Raw genomic sequence first — 23,134 nt, forward strand, 5'->3', positions numbered from 1 at the left:
ATCCTGATGTTGGGGATATTTTTATCAAAATATTAAATTTTCTCTTTTTAATCCCAACTCAAACCCGATTCAAAATTCCAATTCGAACATCGGAATTAAGAATTGAAATTTTAATTTTGAATCCTATTCAATCCAATCTAATTTTTAGTCAAAAATATTTCAATAAAAAAATTCGCAAGGCTAATGTTAAAAAGCGTCAAATATTTAAGTTTTTATAATATATAAAAATTTCACCGAAACTAAAATTACTAATAGTACATATTTTTTTATGATTAAGGTGAATACTTCTCATAATACTTTCAATTTAAGTTTTTGGTGTAAACTTTTCTCTGCGCTCCTTTGTTTACATTTATGTTTTTATTGCGAATTTGCTTGATTGTTCTGTGAAAATTGATCTTGATACAGAGTTTTATAAGCCGACGGCTAATTTAACACTAATGAAAATGTACCGCCCAAATTTTGCTAAAAACATTGAATTACATTTCTTTGCACAAGTTTATATATTATTTTTGTTAATTTATTGTTAGAGGTGGAGCGCATGCTTGTGTAAAGATGAGCAAACGTTCAACTGTTGTTTGTTGACACTGCTGATTAACGTATTTGAACTAATTTAAAATCATAGCATCCGATGACGGCATCATAAACTGGCAACCATGCGCACTTGATGGAGCGCCTTTATTTTACACAAACACTGAAATATAATCCCGAAGGTACCCATATAACATTTATCTGTACATAAAAATAACAAACAAACAAAAAGTGTAAAAAATCAGCATATACCCACTTGCGTATTCATAGAATTGTATAATGGAAAAGTATGTATGAATATGGAAATAATTTCTAAAAGCACCCGAAATCGGATAACTGACTCTTTTGTTATTTAGTATGCTTATAAAACGAAAATGGCTTGGACGTTTCATTGGTGGTAAAATAGAAGATTTGCAAGTGTCTTAAATTGTAGTTAAAACGGGAACTAGTTCGCCATGGCCGAGGCTAGGTTAAGACGAAACCTGAGTCGCCACATTCCGTCAATGTAAGTTATTTGAAAATGTGGGAGTGAGCCAAAAAATACATAAATACATATGTATGTATGTAATAGCATGAGTTTAAATAGTAATTCGCTAATATTTACGAAAAAATGAGAGTTAAAACAATTATCGGATTACTGAGTCTTGTGAATAATTAACACTCTTTAATTTGGGTGTTTTATTGTTCCTATAAAGCAAATTAACTACTTAAATAAGTTTTTAATATTTGCTTGATTGTTCTGTGAGTGAGTAAGTGTCGAACTGCAATATTAATTGTCAGTTTTAGAATATTATATAATAATGACGTTAATATAACTGCTTTGCTAATTCCATAGCAAATAATCAAGAAATAACGGCAACGATTCAAAGGCAGAGATTTAGTTTAAAAAAAGTGTGAGTGTGGCTTAACTTAGATATAAAGCTGAAACGCCTTTATTCGACATTTGCTCGTTAAGGGGGGGATTTTTCTTGCTTAAACCTTTTTAAAACTTATCTAGGAATATGTCTCCCAAGTTATAGATGCGAATTCGAAAAATTGTCGAAGCTAGAAGTAGTGACCGAGCGTCTAGCAGATATATGTATGTATGAGCGCTTGGACATAAAGCGAAAACTTTGACGCGCAACTTCTCGGTTTTYCAGTTTTACGATTTTTCTTAATTGGCGGACAGGATAGGAAAAAAAAAACTAAACGTCGTATGGAATTTGGGCAAAGTTTATTATCTTTGGCATTAAATTATCTTCTATTTAAACTAAAAAATAAACTAAGAAAAGTTAAGTTTGACCATATTTTTAAACAACATTAAATAWTTTTTTTGGTCAAAAACCACTTTTTTCAATGGTGAAAATTTTTCAGAAAYTTACACGTTAATTTTTAGAATTTTCTTAGTTTAACAAGAAGATAAGTTATTAACAAATATGAATGTCTTTGAATTTTTTGTTTCCCATAGAAATTGCGGGCTGCAAACCTGCCCGACGTCCGAAAAATGCACATGCGAGATGCATGGGCAATTGCTTCCCAAAGGCAGAATATCAAAGATTTCGTATACAAAAAAATTGTTGGATGATTTTTAAATACAAAACTATAAACCTAGAAATTTCGCTTTAATCAATCATTTCTTTCCCCCCAAAAAAAAAAATCGATTTTTTGAAGCCTCCAAAGCAGGCTCCGTCCTTAAAAACAAAAGTAAATAAACCTTTAAAGAAAGCGGTATTTTACTACCGAAAAAGTGTTAGTTGTGCGCATCGAAAAAATCAAAAATATTTGTTACTGAAAAGAGAAATTATGGCAATATTTACGGGATATTTTCTTCACGGCCTCACATCAACGAAACGTCATTAATCGAACAAGTGTTAAAAGGGCATCTGTGCTTTTAAACGTTTTGAATAGAGTAAGTGTTGTCATTATCTAATAGATTTACTCTATATACATACATTTCGCAATTAATTACAGCTACGAAAGTCAAATTGCAAATAATTATGGTGAAAAACATTTGGATTGGTTATCAACCTATTATATAATGGTTATGTTAGAAACTACTACAAGATCATCATAATTGCGAACTTTTTAAAAACACATTTATTATAAAATGCTTGCTCGATTTGAACCAAAATAAAATAAATAAACCATACTTTACCACTTCTCATAGAGCGCCAACTGGATTCTCCCCAGTTTCCTTTACTTTAGATCAGAAAACTGAAGCTTTAATGAAGGTTAAGTCAAAATTGAAAAGTCCGAAAATTTTGTGTTGCAATACAATCGTGAAAGTCTTATTACAGAAAGAACAACATTAAGTTACAGGAAGCGTTGTTGTTGTTGTAACGGTAGAATTCTGCCGAGTTGACAGTCCTTAGCCGTATAAAAATCCGGGTACGTTCCGGTTTTCGTAGACCCGACTGTCGTGGGAACGGTGAAAGTGTCTGAAATCTGTAAAAAACTAGCAAAACTCTGCCATTTTTGAACAGTGTTGCCTACTCAAATTTGGTAAATTCAGCTAAATGCACGAAATTCTTGTGCATTACAAACTTGCATTAACATGGGTCAAATGCGCAAGTAAATGTAAATTAAGCCCGCTAACGCATATTAGCGCTGCCGTCTGTCAGGGCTATAACTGTGCCAGCCGACAATAGTACTCTTCCACACATTCATTATTCGGCTCATCGTTTGCAGTTCAGTTTGGATGATTGACTACGGAGTGAATTGTTTGAGCCAGGTGCCGTCTATTGCCACGTGTCGACGCCAAAAATTGAGTTTATTACATTTAGTGCAGAGCCCACATAACACTCATCATGCTACCGTTTTTATAACCCGAACGGTGTATATTAAGATTGCCACGAAATTTGTAATACGCAGAAGAAAATGTCGAACACCCTATGATTAGTGTTTGCGAGGATACCAAGCGGCAGAGAGGCAATTTGACCACCTTGGAACCGGCGATAGCGGACCATTATAGGAAATTGAACAATCAAAATCATGTCTTTGTACGGAAAACTTTTCTATTTGACGACATATTATTTATTTATGAAATTTGGTACGGATTATTATATAAGGCGGTACAACGGTACAATCTCAGATCGGACCACCATAGCATATAGCTGCCATACAATCTGACTGATCAAAATCAAGTTCTTGTGTGGAATATTTTGGATTTGTGACGGATGGTGTATTGACGGTGCAACCAAAGTTAATGCTGCTCTTTAGTCTTTCATTAACATACGATATCTCTTTATTACTTTTTGTTTTTGAAATTTCATAACGGACCAACTGTCAAACTAATACAAAGTATATTAAAAGTTACAATTATCAATGCGCCTCATGTTTCCGAATCATATCATACATATATAAAAAACTATAAATGTAGATGTCTTGGAATATTCTTGATGCTATAAATAACCGTTATGTGAACAAATATTTAAGCTGCAGATAAATTCGCTCGTTAATTTATAAAAGACAAGCAGATTCTACAAATAGCAAATATTTAAACAAATGTTTCTCGAATACATACATATATACAATGTAGTACATTGACCGGAGAGATTACATGGTACGTTTTTATGCCAATAAATATCTATTTCGAAACCCCCCATTATATTACCAATAACAGTTAATCTTACATATTTGCTTGGCACTTGCATTTGGAGTACCGCAACAGCCACATTTACTTACAGCGGTTTGAATGTCAACGCCAATAGCCATGATCTGCAAGATCAATATCAACAATCCAACAAGATTTTGCTGATTATTATGACAGATCAGTGGCAAAAGTGTGTGTACTTTAAAATCATTGAGAGTACTTCTTCAAGAAATACTCAATATACTCAATGGGTTTGCTCGTAGTATGTATGTATGGAGTTATGTTCGTCGAAATACGCGTCGGAGTGCGTAATTGCATCATAAGTGGCAGTAACTGCACTTAATGCCGTCATTATTTGTTTAGTACAAGAGATTAATTCAAAGTAAAAAATAAAAATAAATAAATTCGTTTTATATAAAAGTAGAATGCAAAAGTCCACAACCGGATATCTAATACAATGCAACCGTTAAATGAAACAGTGGTGAAGTGGGTAAAAATGTACGGAAATTGAATTAAACTAATTGAAATGTATTTAAAATAAGTGAAAACTATAGCCGATCCCATTACCATTAAATTCCACTGGGGATATCACAGAATGGACATATGTATGTATATTTGCAATTGTGTTCATTATTTTTCTGAAGTGCAAAAGTGTTAAGAAGAGAAAAAATGGTGGAATGATTTACAATATGAAAAGTGTGTTTAAGTGGATTATTTTTGCATATTCTAATAATTTATTACACTTCAAACTCTTAATGAAATCTACGGCATGATTTTGCACAACCGTCTCCTGGTTTCAGGTACAATTGTGTTCATAATAAAAGCAGCGCTCGCTGAGTATTGACAATTGAGTGCAGATCAATTTTAATTCAACTTGTTTTCGAATGCTACGATATAAACAAATATTTTCAAATTATAGGATTATGTTCTTTTGTTAAATTGAATAGATTTCAAAAGTGTAATTGAGATGTGTGTTCATAAAAGAAGCAGAAAATAGGTGTGAAACAACAAAAGAACCAATTGATCGATTAAAGATAGTATAAAACAATAATTAAGCTAATATCTATTTATATTCATAAAACTCTCCTCTTATATTTTGATTCCTCTTTACAAAAAACCATTATTTCGATAAATAAGCAAGTGCGATTTGAAACTTTGCATATGTCCGTTTCCCTCCATATGCATGTAGTTGCTATGAGAAATAAACTTACCTGTGAAGGTATATATGACTCGGTGCAATCGACGTTAACTTTTTTGTTTTTTTTTGTACAGTCTTGCATATTTTTTTTATTATTTGAGCTTTTTATTAAATGTATAGTTCGTTCGGTGTATGGCTTGGACAAATACATTATGTGTTACTTCAACTTAATAATTGCAAGCAGATCTGCACAATGATCTGCAGCTAGAATCCATGTGCAGTAAGTTTTGACAAGCAGATGATTACTGAAGGAAAACATTTCAGAGAAAGGACGAAAGAGTTAAACTAATAATAATTAAATCACTTTTACAAATGATTCATTACAAAAACTTTATTCGTTCAGTTCGTATGGCAGTTATATGTTATAGTGATTCGATCGTTCGCACTTTCTTCCGATCGTTCAGTTTGTATGGTAGCCATGTTTACGCTATAGTGCTTTGGTATCGGCGGTTTCGAAAAATGAAAAGCTTTTTGAGGACAAAAGGACGTATGTCAATTTCTGGCCGACATCTCAAAAACTGAGGGAGATGGCTAAATCAACTCAACTCATCATGCTGATTGTTTATATGTACATGTACATATGTATTTTGTAGTGTCTCTGACGTTTTGTCTAGTGGCAAACTTAATATTACCCTCTTCAGGGTATAAATATAATTTTGGATGCAATTTCTGTTGGAAACGCATCAATTTTTATCATAGAACCATATCAATTCATACTGACATTAATATAAACATAACTGTAGACACATCTATACGTATATATGTATATTGTTGCGAATTCTTATTGAGCTTTGCTAGTGCTGCGAATAGTGGTGTCTATGACAAAAAAAAACCGGTTCGTTGTTGAAAACTTCCTTCACTGCCAAAGTTCCTGATGCGTTTGTTCTAAGTGTCGAAGCAATTACAGACATGCAAATACACACTTCAACTCACATAAATACCATAAATAACTTTGATTGCGTACACTCACATACATACACACTTTTATATTTCCCAGACAATTATTTCATATTAACAAAATTTCGCCAGCGAGTGTGAAATGTGTTGAGATCGGTGCGAGCAACGGAAGTTTTACAATTTATCAACAACAATCAAAACCGAAATTCCCCGGATTTCAGCGAATAAAAGTAGTAATGCATACTTAGAAAGGGTGAAAATGAGATGCCAAATAAAAAATGCAATTACAAAGTGGCAATGAAAATACATTTCAACTTACATGCATACCTACTTAAGTATATGGTAATGCATCAGCATACATTGAGTGCAATTAAAATGCTTAGTCCCAACCAACATAGAGATTGCTAATGTCATGTACTTATGGTATAATAGTGGTAGTAGTAAACCGAATGATTTATTTATCTATTTTGATTTGTTGCGCCGTGTTTTACTATATATTTTCTTTGCGCCACTTACTACTTGATTTGTTTTATGATCAGTATTAACATAATGGCTTTCTACCAAAATGCGCAAGAGCTGAAAGATTCACAGTGAGGCAACTAGCGTCGTGTGAGCATGCCTAAGCATGGCTTAAACAAAATCAAAAGTTTCGTAGCCAAAGCCGAATGAAATGGTTTGCATAAAACCAATCGAAAACCTGAAGAGAGAAGTGGACATACATATACATATGTAAATATGTTATGTGTGAGTATGACGGTAACATAGGCTCTTATCAGAGATGATAGTGAGTTAAGTGCGCGACAACTAAACAGTGAGCTGTGAATACAATTCCCACACCCTCTAAAATGAAATTTTACGAAAAAGTTTTTTTTTTTTTAATAGAACTGTGCGCCTACATATTCTATAGGTTGAGTTTGAAGAGAGCATGCATCATAAATCTATACCGAGAGCGTACGGGAAATAACTGTCTCAAAGTATACCAGAAAGATTTAATGAACGGGGAATTTGTGATCACTTAAGAAAAACATAAGAACGAGACAGATGGGCTAAGTTTCCTTATGAGTTTAAAAATAAGAACAAATTAGTGAATAAATAAATGCTCCATGACGCAAAAAAATTAAAGAAAATGTCTACATTTACAATTGAAATCGCATATTTTCTGTATGTTTGATTTCAGATGTTAGATGATCTCAATTATAATCAACTTTGTTATCAAATACTCAATGAAATGTTTTTGAACAGTTTTAAAAAAATCTTGAAAGTCTCATAAATTCTTTTAGTATTGCTTACTATAGATTTCTCCCAGTGAAATTACTTGCGTCAGATTACGATCTAATTTCTCCAGAACTATAGCTAACTTTTAACTACTGAAAATATCTAATCAGCTTTTTATATAAGGAACTGCAGCTTGAAGAAACACACCTATCTGGATAGGGATTACATCACCTCAGTAAGTTCCTGGAATTCATCATAGTGCTAGGAGCAAAGGATGCGAGTGCATGTTATGGGGGGGAGGGCACAATAGTAGGTCGCGTTGCAAAACTCGATTAAATTCTACAAGACAAAATAAATTTTTAATATTATTACTTTTAGAAATATATATGTTTTATATACTTGGTATACATATATGTAAGATTATAAACTATATTGTCAAACAAAAAAGCTTTCCTTACAAGAACTTTGTTTTGATCGTTCAGTTTATATGACAGATATATGCCATTCTTATGTTATCAAATCACAAAGCATTTAATACCGCTCGTTCAGTATATTTGGCAACTGAATGCCACAGTGGTCCGAAATTGGCGGTTCCGACAAATGGGCAGCTTCTTGGATAGCAAAGGATGTGTGCAAAATATAATGGCAGTAGTCCATCGTAACTAACTATAAGGCGGGCCTAAACGTTGACAACACCATTAAATAGGTAACAGTATTGCACACTCAAAACAAATGTACAACTGTACAGACAGGCGAAACGAGACGCTGCAATGAAAGCGAGCTCTGTAATGTGTATTGCGGAACTTCAAAACTCGAATTAGTGTTGCTCAGAACGTGGAGGCGCTAACATGAAGCAAACATAGCGGTGCCTTATAGCAGTTTAGATTAAAATCGAAATTTGTTAAGCGAGTTTTCCGGTTCGTGCAGCAAAATATAACGATCAGTGCAAAAAAATAAAAAATGAGATGAAAGAAACAAATCATAAAAAGCGAAATTGTATACAAATTTGTTTACCTAATTTATAATTATATTTATCTACTAATTAATTGTGTTTGACAACCTGCCTAGCTTACTGCTATTGTTGTGTGCTCAATTTCTGTCGCTAATTTATTTCATTATGGATTAATAAAACAAAACTCTGACACAAAAATGCACAATTTGTTGTTCATTATATTGGTATCTCCAAATTAATCGTGCATGAATATTTTTGTAGACAAAAATGTTTTTTTATATAAATATATTCAGACCTGCTGGTGCCTTGACAAGAAAAAAGTCATCATAATTTAATACTAAAAAACTGAAAAAATTATAAAAAAAAAACAAAATCCGAATGGTGTTAAAAAATTATTGATATAGCAAATAACATGAAATAAAAAATGCATATTGCCTCCCAGTGATATACTTGTAGTATAATTATGCGACCTTTCGCTTTCAAAACACAAATAAACTGAACGGATTTCTTAACAGCTTGCTGAGTATTTCACTTTGTGAATAATAATAAAATGAATTATAATAAAAACATTTATAATAATAATAAAAATATGATTATATTTTTGATTATGAATAAAAATATGATAATATTTTTGATTATTATTATTTTTACATAATATTTAGTTTTATTTAGAATATTTTTTGAGGTTTACTTTTGAGTGCTGCAATGCTCTTTCAGTCGAAAAATCCATTTGTAGGTTATGGGTTGCCAATGTAAGGAATGTTAATGTACAGTAATTATGCTAACACACTATTTGGAAACGCTTACAGCAGTAAAATACACTTATATAAGTATATATGTATATGCACGCAAATGCATGCTCAAACACTCACAACACACAAGCCTATGAAATGCACTGTAAAATTTTAATGTTCATACCAATTATGAATGGCAAATTACCACAATTTGATATGCACACATAAGTATTTCTAATACTTTTATATGTATATACATATTTAAAATTATAATAGATCAGTGTTTGCAAAACTTTGAAATTAACTTTTAGTTTTTTCTGAAATTCCGTAATTTTTTCTACTAGTTGGCTAAGTGATTAGAGCTTACGCATATTTATATGTGATATAATAATAAATTAATCCCACTAAAATCTTTAACAACGTTCAATATTTAGTTGTTAGTTAAATGGTTTTAAACACAATATTGAGCAGAAAAAGCTACATGGCGGATGAGTAACATTATGAATTAACAATTCATTAAATATGATAAATAATGTAAAGTAGCTCTTGTAGAAACTTGAAATAACACGACTCTACAAAAAAATTTTGGTTCTTTGTCCTAAAGTTTATTTTATGATTTTCTGATTAATTATGAGCAAAAACGATAAGAAAATACCTTTTTCCCGTATAAAGTTTGCTTTTGTAAAAGTTATAGTAATAATACTATATTTGGGGTTTAGTAAGAGATATTATAGCTGAGCACTTTTACTTTTTTGTAAGTTATTTTGAACTTAATGAAAATAATAAAATTTTTTTTAAGTGATTTCACTTAAAAATTGAAAATAAAAACCATATATTTTAAAAAATATCGTAAAGCGGTTTCCTAAATAAACAAGCAAACTTTTTCATGATATATATTTTTTTCGTCTAATTACGACCTAGAACATGGAAATTTACTGCTTTAAAGTTATAGTCAAGTTTTGTGTTTACCCGTGCAATGCTTAAAGTTAATTTAACAACAATAATGCATTTGATGTCTTAAAAGATATACCTATTTATGTATATAGAGTATTAAAATCAGGCCCAGAGATCCAAAGTAATCTCAGTTAATGCTTTACTAATGCATTGGATATGTAAAGTGTTGTACAAATTCTTTTGCAAAAATTGAATTGGTTTTTATGTTATATTTACATTATGATAATTATAATTTGTGCGAGTTTTATAGCTTTTTTAAATGTAGCTAATTAAAATGATTTGAATACAACTTGTGTGCCGGTATGAAGTGAGCCTTTTTGTGAATATGAAGTTCCAATTTTCAATGAGAAAGTAAAATAAATAACTATTCAAAGTATCGATCATTGCTTTTTAAACATTTTGACCATTCTGACAATTTGTGGATACCAATAGAAATGTTCGACTTTTGAAGCAAACCAATCCGACACCCAATTTTCGACTTCTCCGTTGGAATCGAAGTGCTTGCTGCTCAGTCAATGCATGTCCCATCGACGAAAAAAAATGGTAATCGAAACGAACCGCTTTTGCTTTGTGTGCAAGTGCATTTTTGTGTAACAAAATTACTTTACCGTGATCCACTCTGGTCGTTTTTCGATCAGTGCATGTTTCAAAGTGAACATTTGTTGTACGTAGCGGTTAGTATTAACAGTTTCACAAAGTTTTAGAAGCTCATGATATAGCACAACCTTCTGATCATACCAAACACAGAGCATTCTTACCGAATCGATCTTTTTTTGCAGTCGATGTTAATGGTTGCTCCGGATTATCCAATGATTTGTTATGCAAAATTCAACATGGCCACCTTTTGCTTTTGACTCAAAGTATCATCTTCATCCAGTACTGTCAGCAGTTCAGCGGTTTCAAACTTTCTGGGTGGCCTTCCACGCTCTTCATTTCTCACATCCAAATCATTATCTCTGAACCGTTGAAAATATCTTTTCTTCTGATAGAGCTTTATGACCTTATCCCTCGACAAGCATTCGCTGCGACTCTGCAGCACTCAAATGGAAAAAAATAATGTTTTCCGCAAATCAACACTTTTCGGTACACAATTTGACAATTTCGACATAATGAAAAAATAAGATGTTGTTTGTTTAATAACTGGAAGGTTATTGAATATGTTTGACAGATGTCATGCCAACCAAACTGAAAAACTTCACATCAAATGTTCCCCACTAACAACTTGTATCTTAAAGCTCACTTCATACCGGTACACCGGTAAATGTATAGTTTATCTCTATAATAGTAAATCGGTTTGAAGGGCATGTTTCATACAAAAATATCTGCTGTAAAAATATGTCCATAGCCATACAGTAAGCTTATTGTAAGCAATAAAAAGCGCAACACCTCGAAATTAATGAAACTTGTTTTCGAATGAAGAAACTTCTTCGCATCACTTAACATATTGTGTGGTTTCGCTGCTTTTTATTTACTTTTTGTTTTATTTTTTGAGCTGTTAACCATATTTCAAAGTTGAGCCTGATTTCTTAGTTAGAAGCTCGTGGTAAAATCCGGTAGTTCTTTCAACCTGTTGAAGATGCTTTGAGCACACAACGTTTTCTCTTCAACGCTTACACACACACACATACACACACAGATGCAAATATAATCGAGATATGTTACTAGAAATAATCGTAGAAACATATAAAGTCATCTAAATGACAGAAGTAAATAAAATTGAAAATAAATGCATGCCTTTCATGAAGCGTTTTGCTATGCTTTTCTTCTGGTGTGTGTAATTTTAGTTTAATTTATTTTGCTTATTTTTATTTTAGACGATCTTTCTTTTGTCTCCAAGCACCTTAGTAAAGCTAATTGAGATTTTTCTCTTACAGCGGTCATCGCATTCAACTTGAACCCTTTTAATTGCTAACACACACCTATTAACACATAGTATATATTTATTTATATCTATACATACTATAAGTGCCATTAAAGTTGTTGCAAAGTTATCATATTACATAAAATTTGTGATGCGCTCGTGTACCCTGTCTAATATTTATGTCGTCCGTGACTTTATTATACTCTAACACATATGTATGTACATACAAACAAACTTTAACCTGTAAGTGGTAGATAGGTCTGTCAAACAAAAAACTAAAGACAAAAGCTGCGTTTAAGTTCATACCAGAGAAATATGAAAAAAGTTAATTTCAAATATAAAAAAAAAAAACAACAAAAACGTGACAACTTTTTCTGCTCACTTTAGCGCAGTTTTGTAATTAATGATTTTTATTATGCAAATTTAAACATTATTTGGCTTCAGTGTGACCAGCAACAGCAGCGATTTCTATACAGCCATTACGATAATTGGGCGCCTCTTTGTTGAAGACAATTAAATTTGCACGTTTTATGCACAAATTCCCAATAAAAGGCAAAACACGCCCACACAAATACTATATACATACATACATATGTACATAAATATGTATATGCATAAGCAAGCAGTGAGCAAATGAAGGTGAAATGTAAATAATAAAACAAATTGCAAAAAAATAAAATAAAATAAAATAAATTACCGTTAATCAGTGAAACTAATCGCGAAAAAACTATGATACATAATTTTTGAACAATAACAACATTGTGTCATACAGTGCAAAAAAGAACGAAAAAGCTTTGTAATATAAGTACTTACATACATAGTATGTACACATAGACATGCCGACGAATCTAAGCGCATACTTACAATAAAAGAAGAATATGCTAAATATATAGAAAAAACGTGCATTCCAGTAGTTCCAACACAAACACTATGACGGCTATGGACAAAACAGCGGAAGTTAAAAACGGGTAAATTCCATTTACAGCAAACGTACACAGTTGTTGGTACACACATATGTACTTCTTCAATATATACCTACATATACTAAGATACGTATGTATTTAATTTCCATTGTGACAGGTTTAATGTTTGGCAATACATCAATCGATCTTAACAAGCCAGTAATTCTGAATGAAAATTTAATTAAACCCCGACGTGTGGGGATTTTAATTGGTACTTTTCAAAGTCAGTAAAAACAGCTAATTGATTCCATTTAATTAAGAGATGATTTCGAACTAAAACGCTTCTATTATAAAAATATTTTTCCCACTATGTAGGCTGCCTTTTATAATTCGGGATTAGAGAACAAAGCGAAATTTTATTTCCTGAAAATCGCTTTTGGGTTTTACACAACATCTCCATTAAGATCTAAGTATATACATACATACATGCTTTTACTTTTGCATGCGCTTGAACCAATTTTTGTCACTCTGATTGAGGTATCTCCAAAACATGCGTTCTCAACGCATCAACCGCCTCTTCAGGTGTTCAAAAATCGTTGACCTCTTAGTAATCCGTCTTCGGCGGTTGGTTTTTCTAATGTTATGAAAGACAATTGGCAAACAGATGGTTGTGTGTCATTTGCTTGAAGTGCTTCGTGCGAGTTAATTTTTACATTAAGTAAAAATTAGTCAAAAAAATATATTTTGAGCTGCAGCGAAATGTGTACTAATTATTTATACTCTTAAGACTAACTTATTACATGGTTCTTACTTCTAATTATACTAACTAGTAAGTTTACTTATTACTAGTTGATAGTTTCTTTAAATACAGATTATATTATTTGTCTAGGTTTGTTTACATATATATTGTTTGCTTAGATACATTTGTTTTGTCCTAAGATAAGGTTATTGTGGTATTCAAACTCAATGTTGTTTTAATGTTTCTTTGTTTGGAATTGTTTGTTGTAGTGATAGTGCATTTCAATTGTTACAACTCAAGGTCGTTTACATTCTGTTTACTGAAACAAAAGGTTGTTTTTATGTTTGTTACTATTATAAGGAATTCGTTCCTTAACTTGCGCGAATAACTTTGTTTAATTGGGCTCATATTAAAAAACCAATACAGTCGACTGCTGTTTCAAAGCACCGCTACCATATTTTTTTTGTATTTCACCCGACAAATGGACACGAGCCTTTTTTGGAGCGATCGATAAATTGTGTGGGATCCAAAGTAAAAAATTGTTTATAGTAAAACGTCCATGTAATATTGAATGTCTGCTGGTCACACTAATGCCTATACTTGCCTATATCTCACAATTATCAGACAATAGGTCACATGAAGATCTGGCAATATTATTTTGTACACAACATCAATAGTTTCTGAAATAAAAACTGATTTTGGACGACCTTCACGAAATCCGCTTTGGAGTGATCTACGGCCTCGATTGACGTTGCCATACTGATAGAGCTTCATCACCAAAAACTGAATTAAGTTCATCGATGCACTGTTGCTGAGTTAATCTACGTTTAAAATTGTAAAAAAATTCTATGGTTTGGCCGAGATGAATATTTTAATTTACTATAAACCATTTTAACAACGCTCGTATGTCCTAACATTTTGAGTATGTATACTATCAAACATTTCAAACTTTACGATAAAGTTGTGCCAGATTACAATACTCGGGTTGCCATCTCATGAAATACAAAACGCAACCTACATAATAAATAGATCAAATTCTTTGTCATTTTCAGAGACAGGTCTTGTTCTTGTATTGGCCTAAATATATTTATACAGTGGTAGACATTTGTATATGCGCACACATATGTTTGCGTATTGAAAGTTATTCATTCTATTGTCTTACATATTGTTAATTTAAAATTTTTATCAATTCAACAGCAATTAGTAAAAACTTAACATAATTTTAAAGAAATCTGGAGGATTTTTAAGGAGACATTCATTTAAGCGCACTCCACATCTTATGGAAGATAAAATAAAACTCGATACTTTAACTTAATCTTAGTACTTGGAATGGCCACCCCGGTTTTCAATAACAGCAAAAATGCGACTTGGCATAGACTCAACAAGATTTTTGAGCAAATCTCCGCTTAAATCAAGTTGAATTGAAGTTTTAAGCTCATTGACGTTGCTGTATTGTCGCCCATTGCCGTAAACTTTCCCTGCCATTACTCCCCACAGATTTTCTATGGGGTTACAATCGGGACTGCTTGCCGGCCAACCAAGTAAAGGCACTTCTTCGCTCTCCAACCACGCGTTTGTTTGCCGAGAAGCATGTATCGAGGGATTGTCCTGTTGGAATACATATTCGATTTCAGTTGCTTGCCTTACAAATGGAATGAGGTTTTGTTGGAGTGGATCATGTACGCTGTGAAGTTCATGCGGCATGTTATGAGTACCAGGTTAAACCTAGAATCACAGTAAAATGCTCCCCAATCCATGACGCTTCAGCCTCCGAAATTTCGCTTCGATCGCACCACATTTTCTTTGGTTAGATCGTGACAGTAACAACTGTAGCAATCTGGCCCGTCTAAATTGAATTTTTTCTCATCCGAAAAAATAACCCTCTACCACTCCTTTTTCGAGAACATGTATTTTTTGGCAAATTTTAACCGTTCTTGCTTGTGCTGTGTTGTTAAACGTGGCTTGTTCTTCAATTTTGTCCATTTAACGTTCAGGGAAGTATAAAGAACCCTGGCGATTTGACGAGGTGTAACGTCGATCTCTAATTTTGCTTTAATTTGACTGCAATTTAGTTTATTTTTTGTTGCTTCATTGAGTATTTTCCCTGTTTGACGGAGTGTCAGTTTTTGGTTACCCTTTGTTGGCGGTTTTATTCCATACTTACTGCCGTTTTTTAAAAAATTACGGATTACGTTCTCAGACCTCCTTATTCTCCTTGCAATCACACGATTTGCGTACTTCTCTTCCTTTAACAATTTAACTGACACCCGTTCTTCTTGCGTCAAATAAGATCCTTTAGGCATGATATAAATTATCAATAAAATACATGTAATACAAAATTTTACACTAAAAAGCCCACTTTATCTACCGTCTAATGAAAAGCAAACAAAATTTTACGCTGCAGCTCCTCTTTTAAAAAATATGTATTTTTCTAACATGCGCTTATACGAATTTCCGCGTTACTACTACGATGCTTCTATTATTGTGATTTGCCTACTTAAACAAGTACCGTTACATGCCGACTTACTGGCGCCAGTCATTGGTGTACAATATAGCATTACAGTAATTGACATATCAAAATCTTTTTTTCGAAATAATCTGCTTTAAATATACTTTTTCGAAAATTTTCATTAAATTTAATACCCCGGGTCGCTTATCATGGCAGTTTATACCGTTATGTTTAAAATTTTGTGGATCCAATTTTGAATTTAACAAACCATTCTGTCCCATATGTCATGATTTTAATTCTCATTCTTCACTTTTGATTTATCTGATTCACTTTTCGAAATTAAATAGTCTATATTGTTTTCTCTCAATAAATAATATTGTATGAAAATAACGTACTTAATCTTAGCTGTTGAAATTTTAATTTCTGCATCTGAGCAGTTTTAGATTTCGATGCTTAAAAACTCTCCTGCCTTTCATGCAGGTCTTTCGACGAGCCTCAGTCTAGCCTGGTTTAAGCCAATGAAAATTATTTTGCCCGTTTTGCCCACTCGCACTTATAAATTTCAAAGAAAATGGATTTTATTTTATGGAAAACAATATTCATAATAATCTGCGAAGACAATAGTCGATTTAAACAAATGTAGTTTTCTTCAGGACACCAACCAGCTGGTCAGCGGCGTCTTCCCAATTAAGGGACCGGACTTTCTGTCATCGGAGGTTGTTGTGTCCCTTTGATTGGGGGTGGGTCCCAATTCCATACCAAACTTCTGATACATGTTTTTTTGGTTACCCGAAAGATACTTGGTCTAAGACCGGAAGTCATGAGCTGCTTGAACCATATGTAAAAGAATCGTTTCTAGACACGTTCCAGTGATTGGCGCTCACAGAACTCTCCTCACTTTCGTATGGCTCCATCCTCTTAAATAGAAAAGGTACAATCTTCTCGATGATGACATCGATATCATTGTCCATATCAACCGCGCCCTTAGTTCTGCTTTCTCTAAGTTGGACAAAGAAGCGAGGCAAAGGGTTAGTACCAGACCCTTTGCCTCGCTTCTTTGTAAGAGGGTAAGACGAAATATCATAACTTGGAAGTCGTAGATAATTTCGTCTATCTTCGAAGTATTAACTGCAACAACAATGTCAGCCACAATGACAGTCACGAAATCCAATGCAGAAAACTTTTACCAAAAGGTGCTACTCTCTCGACGAGCAAAAACCTATTTTATAAGTCACTTATCATCCATGTTATGCTAAATGGTGCAGAGGCATGGACGATGACAACATCTGATGAGTCAACGTTACAAGTTTTGGAGAGAAAGGTTCTGCGGAAGATTTGTAGTCCTTTAGGTATTGGCCACCGCGAATACCGCATTCGATGGAACAATGAGCTGTAAGAGATATTATAGAGAGTGAATTAAAAGACAGCGGCTACGCTGGCTAGGTTATGTCATCCGAATGGACGAAAACACTCCAGTTCAGAAAGTATTCGGTGCAGTACCCGCCGGGGGAAGCATTGGACAAGGAGACCTCCACTCCGTTAGAAAGACCAGGTTGAGAAGGACTTGGCTACACTTAGAATCTCCAATTCGCACCAAACAGCGAAAAGGGAGAACGACTCCAAATGCTTGGTTAATTTTTCCGATACGGTTACTTAGATCCTGAAAGGAACCTCATGAATCGGGTACAGCCAAATATACAAAGGATTCAATATCTTCTATATATTCCCCAGGCATAAAACAATTGCGGGCTGTATTGGAGAAACATTTCCCGACTGCTGCCAAGTTGAAGAATCTAATTTAATAAAGATTCACAAAAGTTCCGTTGCGTACACCCGAATGTATTTCACACAACGTGTCCGCTTCGTTCTCAAAAGAATGACTGACATGGGAACGGAATTCGAAAAGAGTCATTTAAAAACATATGATCTTAGACATTCTCTAAAAATTAAACGATATTTTTTAGTTCAAATAATTAGCATTATTATTGATTATTTTTATAAATATCTGACAGATCTTTGCTGTTTAGCGATATCGTTAACAGTAACTATAATTTTAGAAAGTAAGGATTTTATAGAAATTTGTTGGCCTTGGTATATATACTTAGCACCATCCTTAGATAAGGAGAAACCCTCTTAATTTGTTTTTGAAATTAGGAGATGGCAAAATAAATTTTGATTGATTATACCGAAACATATGTATTTGAAAAGCAGTATTTGACTTTTAGATAAAAAAAAAGGCGTTTTCAATGACAAATCAAAATTAAGTAAAATTGAAAAGAATAAGAGAAATTTCCAATTTAAACCAAAATATTTCCTCCTACTTATAATTATCTTTAAATTTACTGAATTTTACTAAATCTTAGCTCAACTTAATTTCCCGCATTTTTTTAGATTAATTACTAGATTAGTGACTATGTGCATGCCTTGTAAACAATTAAAGTATAAATGAATGTACACGGTTTGTCCGAAAAGTAATAGGTCTGAGCGGCTGGTCAGTTGTCTCCGAGCACTTGGAGAGTCAGTCATTTTCGGGCGAATTGTTTCTGTGAGTGGTGTAAGCCGAAAATTCAGGGTTTGTTAGAGCAGAGATACGCGATTAAATTCTGTGTGAAATTCGGTAAATCTGCGACAGAGACGTTTGATATAATCAAGCAAGCTTACCCAGATGTTGTTTTAGCAAGAAGAGGTGTGTCTGGGTGGCACTAGGCCTTTTTGGATGGCTGCTTCGACAAACACTGACAGTCGTAGTCGTTTAATTGGCCATATGTTAAATTTATGTGTGGTTCATGACATTGTGACGGAGCACTTGAACATGCGCTGCATTGACGATCAGAAATAACTACCCAAATAACGACCTAACCAAGGCCGACATCACAACGCTTCCGTAGCCGCCCTACAGCCCATATGTGGCCCCCGGGCTTTTTTGTTTCCTTCCCTGAAAAGGCCGATAAAAGGCAAGCATTTTGAGATGCCAGAGGGGACCCCATCATCATGCATCTCGGCTCTCAAGGCTACTCCGGAGAATGCCTTCCGTGACGCCTTCAATGCTTGGAAATCGCGCTGGTAACGCTGCATCGACGCAGAAGGAAGTGTAATGTTTTTAAAGAATTGTAACAATTGGTTCAATATTTTTTTTTTTTAAATCGAGTCTGTAATATTACTTTTCGGACAACCCTTTGAATAAATTACGTAAATTGGGTTTGCGATAAAGAATTTGTAGGCTTAGAAATAGATCGTGCACGTGTCGTTCTTCAACTGAGTAGAAAATAATTAAAATAACTCTTAAACATGTGTTTCTATAAGGCTAATTATTACCATATACCTATATTTAAGTGTTAGAAGTTATGAATATTTTACAGAGAGGTCTGCATAGTTAACTCTACAGTGATTAGGAATTGGTACTGAACAAATACTTATTATACTTTTGTAACATGTTGCTACAGATTGTATAGTTTGGTTCACTTAACGATTATACGTATCACCTAAGAATAATCAAGATATATATGGGGTTATATATAGTATATATAAATGTTCGTAAGCTGTAACTTGAGTAAAAATGGATCTACCTTGTTGGAATTTGGTAAGAGAGTTTTTTGACAAAGTTCGAATTCGCCAAGAGCAAATATTATAAGAACTCCTACCGAAATGAAATGGGCTCACAGCCCACATAACGCTACTGTTAAAAACTATTAAGAATGCCATAACTCAATAGCTAAATACATCAGAGACATTAAATTTTATTCCCGAGATGGTATTAGAGGTGCTTAAACGGAGCGAAATTGGAACACTTTCCATATAACACAATTTTAGATTCCTTTTGAAACTTTTACTTTTCAATATACAAATCAAGAAAGAATTATTATATCAGGATAAAACTTTGCAGAAATAGGGCATTTGAGATTGGTCAATCATGACTAAAAACTGAGTAAACGGAACCAAAAATTGAATTTTTACCGAAAATATCGGTCAATGTGTGAGATATATAATTTAAATTCGGAGAAAATTCTTTTCCTGATAGTAGTATGACTGTGTACAATGGGTTCCATCAGGTCAATACTTTCCTTAGCACCCATATACCTAATATAAACATTTTCGAACTTCCGGGTGACTTTATACCGCATACATCGGCCAATATGTGAGTTATAAAATTAAGAGTATAAGGTGCATATTAGTGCTTATAATGAATAAAATCCGGTGAAAGCTCGCTCTAGACCCCACTTAACTAACAAGCCTTCCCTGGTTTTAATCCTTGCATCCATTTAGGATTTATTTTTATTATAGAAATTTCTCAAATAGTTTAAAAATGTCTTAAAATTGACAGTTTTATTTTTCCTATCATGTTTTGTAGAAGGTTTTCTTATTTACTCGCAAATATAGCTTTCCTGTACTGTATACTGGCTTTGGCAACGTCTCTTAAATTCCATTATATCTTGATGGAAGTGTTCTCCTCTTTCTTCGAATAGATCCCTTATATTATCTTCAAATTTACCTCAATGAGAATGTTTCGATACATTCTACATCCGATAATGGAGAAATTCGTAATCCTTTCAGTGATCAGAATCGTCATAATTGCCGGCTTTATGGTGTCCATTTTTCTCCCCATTGCCAAGCAACTTCAAGAAAATATAATATCACAATATTGAGAGCCTACAAATACTTCAGCTTCTATTTTCGCCCCTGAAAGCTTGGAAAAAATTCGGAAAATATTTATGTTCCCTCTAAATTCCCGACACAACAAACTTCATTGCTCTTCCTTCACCTAGGTACCTACACTTACAATAAAGCGTAACACATTATAACCTAATAAATGTAATCAAAATTGTTAATTATTATGACTACAAAATAAACTCACCGTCCAGAATACATTTGCAAGAGTTACACGACACATGGGGAGCCCATCTCTTGTCGTTATTTTTAACAGATAGATTGAAGTAAGCTTTTTCCCTCATTTTAAGAAATTCGTCGCAAATGTAGCAAAAGGAGTTAGTTTCTTGTGTATAACTTCTCAAAGACATTTGTACTAGATATTACAGGAAAAAAATTATTAAACAAAGTGGTACTCATTTAATGTCGCAAACTTGTGGAAATTATTGCAAACTTCGCAAAGAGGGCAATATCGCAAAACAGTTGTTAATTTTTACATACAATTTTTTTGCGCCAAAGTTGCAACTATGCGAGACTGTTTTCAGTGGTATCCATGACAATTTGTCACAATTCACAATCAGCTGTTTACTCTTTTCTCACAATTTTCATTTTACCGCTTTTCCACTATTATATAAATACCACATCATCCTTATTATTTCTCTGCAATTCGTAAAAACATACTGTCATACAAAAAGAACGATGCAAGCAACACCTTTAAATCTTACTCTTCCCTTTCTTTGGAGGCCAACAGTCCGCGAAGATCGAAATTATATGGGCGAGAAATTCAAAAATGGTCAACTCACTATGATATGCTTAAAAAGCAAATATTTTCGATTTCGTTTGATTCGTTCATGCTAATATAACTACAATAAATTAAGTAAAACCCATGCTCAAAACAAAAAAAAAATCTTCACCTGCCTAAGTGGTGCAAGGTGCTTAAGTCAGTATAGAACTCTAAAAAACGCAGAACTCTGACTATTTATTTTGGGAGTAAGGAGAACAATTCAAATTCTTTCTGACAGGCTTTCAAATTCCTTTTCGATACGAAATTTTGAGTAACAACTGTTTCGACAAAAAGCAGTTTTATGTGCTGAAGCTGACTCTACCAAATGCTATTCCACTAATTGAATAATGTTTTCAGGACTCTGAATGTGCTTTATGCTAAAAAATAAGTTAAAAATTAATTGGAAGGACCTAGCTTCGCTTGGAATATCCAATTGGCGCGCTGTTGTTAACTCGACTATAATCGCGTAAGCGGTGTGTACGCCAATTAAGAAGAAGAGAATGCTTACTGATATAAGCGCTGCGGCTTTATTTATTAGAATGTATAGTATTAAAAGTAATATAATAATTCCAACGGTATAATTTATGTACATTTATATGATTTAACCATTCTGCTACTTTTACTATTCGTACCGTTATTTATATGCAAGTTTTGCATTGCTTATTTAATCAGTAATACAACTTTAATCCATTTACATATTTGATTATTTTACTAAATTTCTGGAATGAAAATGCAAATTTTGTTTATATACATACATATGTATACACCTAGGAATTTACAAACTTATATTTAAAACGATCCTTCCTTGTTATAAATTAAACATTAGTACTTATGTTTTGTTTGTGGGTAATATTAAAACAATTTTAGCCAAATTAAGATTTTGAAAATATTTCACAATTTTTATAATTATTTACTTTTTAATTTCAGAGTTGTTAATAACCGGCCGTATTTCATACAAAATGGCAACAGAAATCTGTCGTCAGACATCGCCGGTGAACATCGAGAGATTAGTACTTTTCGCAGCGCCTTACCACAATTTTTAGCTGTAAGCGCTAAGAATATATTACTCTTTGGTAAATAACAAGCAATGTAATTTATATTTTCATTTTTATATTCTCGCAACAAAGTTGCTAAAGAGAGTATTATAGTTTTTTTCACATAACGGTTGTTTGTAAGTCCTAAAACAAAAGAGTCAGATATAGGTTTATATATACCAAAGTGATCAGGGTGACGAGTAGAATTTAAATCCGGATGTCTGTCTGTCCGTCCGTCCRTACAAGCTGTAACTTGAGTAAAAATTGAGATATCATGATGAGACTTGGTACACGTATTTCCTGGCTCCATAAGAAGGTTAATTTCCAAAATGGGCAAAATCGGCACCGGCCAGGCCCACAAAACCGGCGAGAACCGAAAACTTATAAAGTGTCATAACTAAGCCATAAATAAAGATATGAAAGTGAAATTTATCAGGATCGCATTAGGGAGGGGCATATTTGGACGTAATTTTTTGGGAAAAGTGGGCGTGGCCCCGCCCCTACTCACTTTTATGTACATATCTCGAAAACTACTATAGCTATGTCAACCAAATTCTACACAGTCGTTTCCTTTAGGCATTTCCATATACAGTTCAAAAATGGAACAAATTGGATAATCACCTCCCATACAAAGGTTATGTTGAAAATCACTAAAAGTGCGTTAACCGACTA

The 23,134-nt window shown here is 33.3% G+C and overlaps 1 protein-coding gene across 7 annotated transcripts in view; it reads left to right on the forward strand.

Annotated features, from left to right (window-relative positions):
* The first annotated feature begins 883 nt into the window (after positions 1-883).
* The window catches only part of LOC108975367 (facilitated trehalose transporter Tret1), a 28,438-nt gene continuing 6,187 nt past the window's right edge, over positions 884-23,134 (forward strand). Inside the window, exons 1-3 of one of the 7 annotated variants that reach the window (XM_018943800.1) lie at positions 4,581-4,597; positions 12,355-12,878; positions 22,356-22,501. In XM_018943800.1, the coding sequence (XP_018799345.1) occupies positions 12,841-12,878; positions 22,356-22,501 (184 nt within the window). In that variant the 5' untranslated portion in view covers positions 4,581-4,597; positions 12,355-12,840. Of the gene's footprint in view, positions 1,034-4,580; positions 4,598-8,248; positions 8,406-8,432; positions 8,508-12,354; positions 12,879-22,355; positions 22,502-23,134 lie in introns of those variants that run through there. The other 6 variants (XM_018943799.1, XM_018943802.1, XM_018943803.1 and 3 more) reach the window with 6 other exon arrangements.

Source organism: Bactrocera latifrons, unplaced genomic scaffold (assembly GCF_001853355.1).
Source record: "Bactrocera latifrons isolate USDA-ARS-PBARC rearing strain unplaced genomic scaffold, ASM185335v1 scaffold_64, whole genome shotgun sequence".
Classification (NCBI taxonomy): domain Eukaryota; kingdom Metazoa; phylum Arthropoda; class Insecta; order Diptera; family Tephritidae; genus Bactrocera; species Bactrocera latifrons.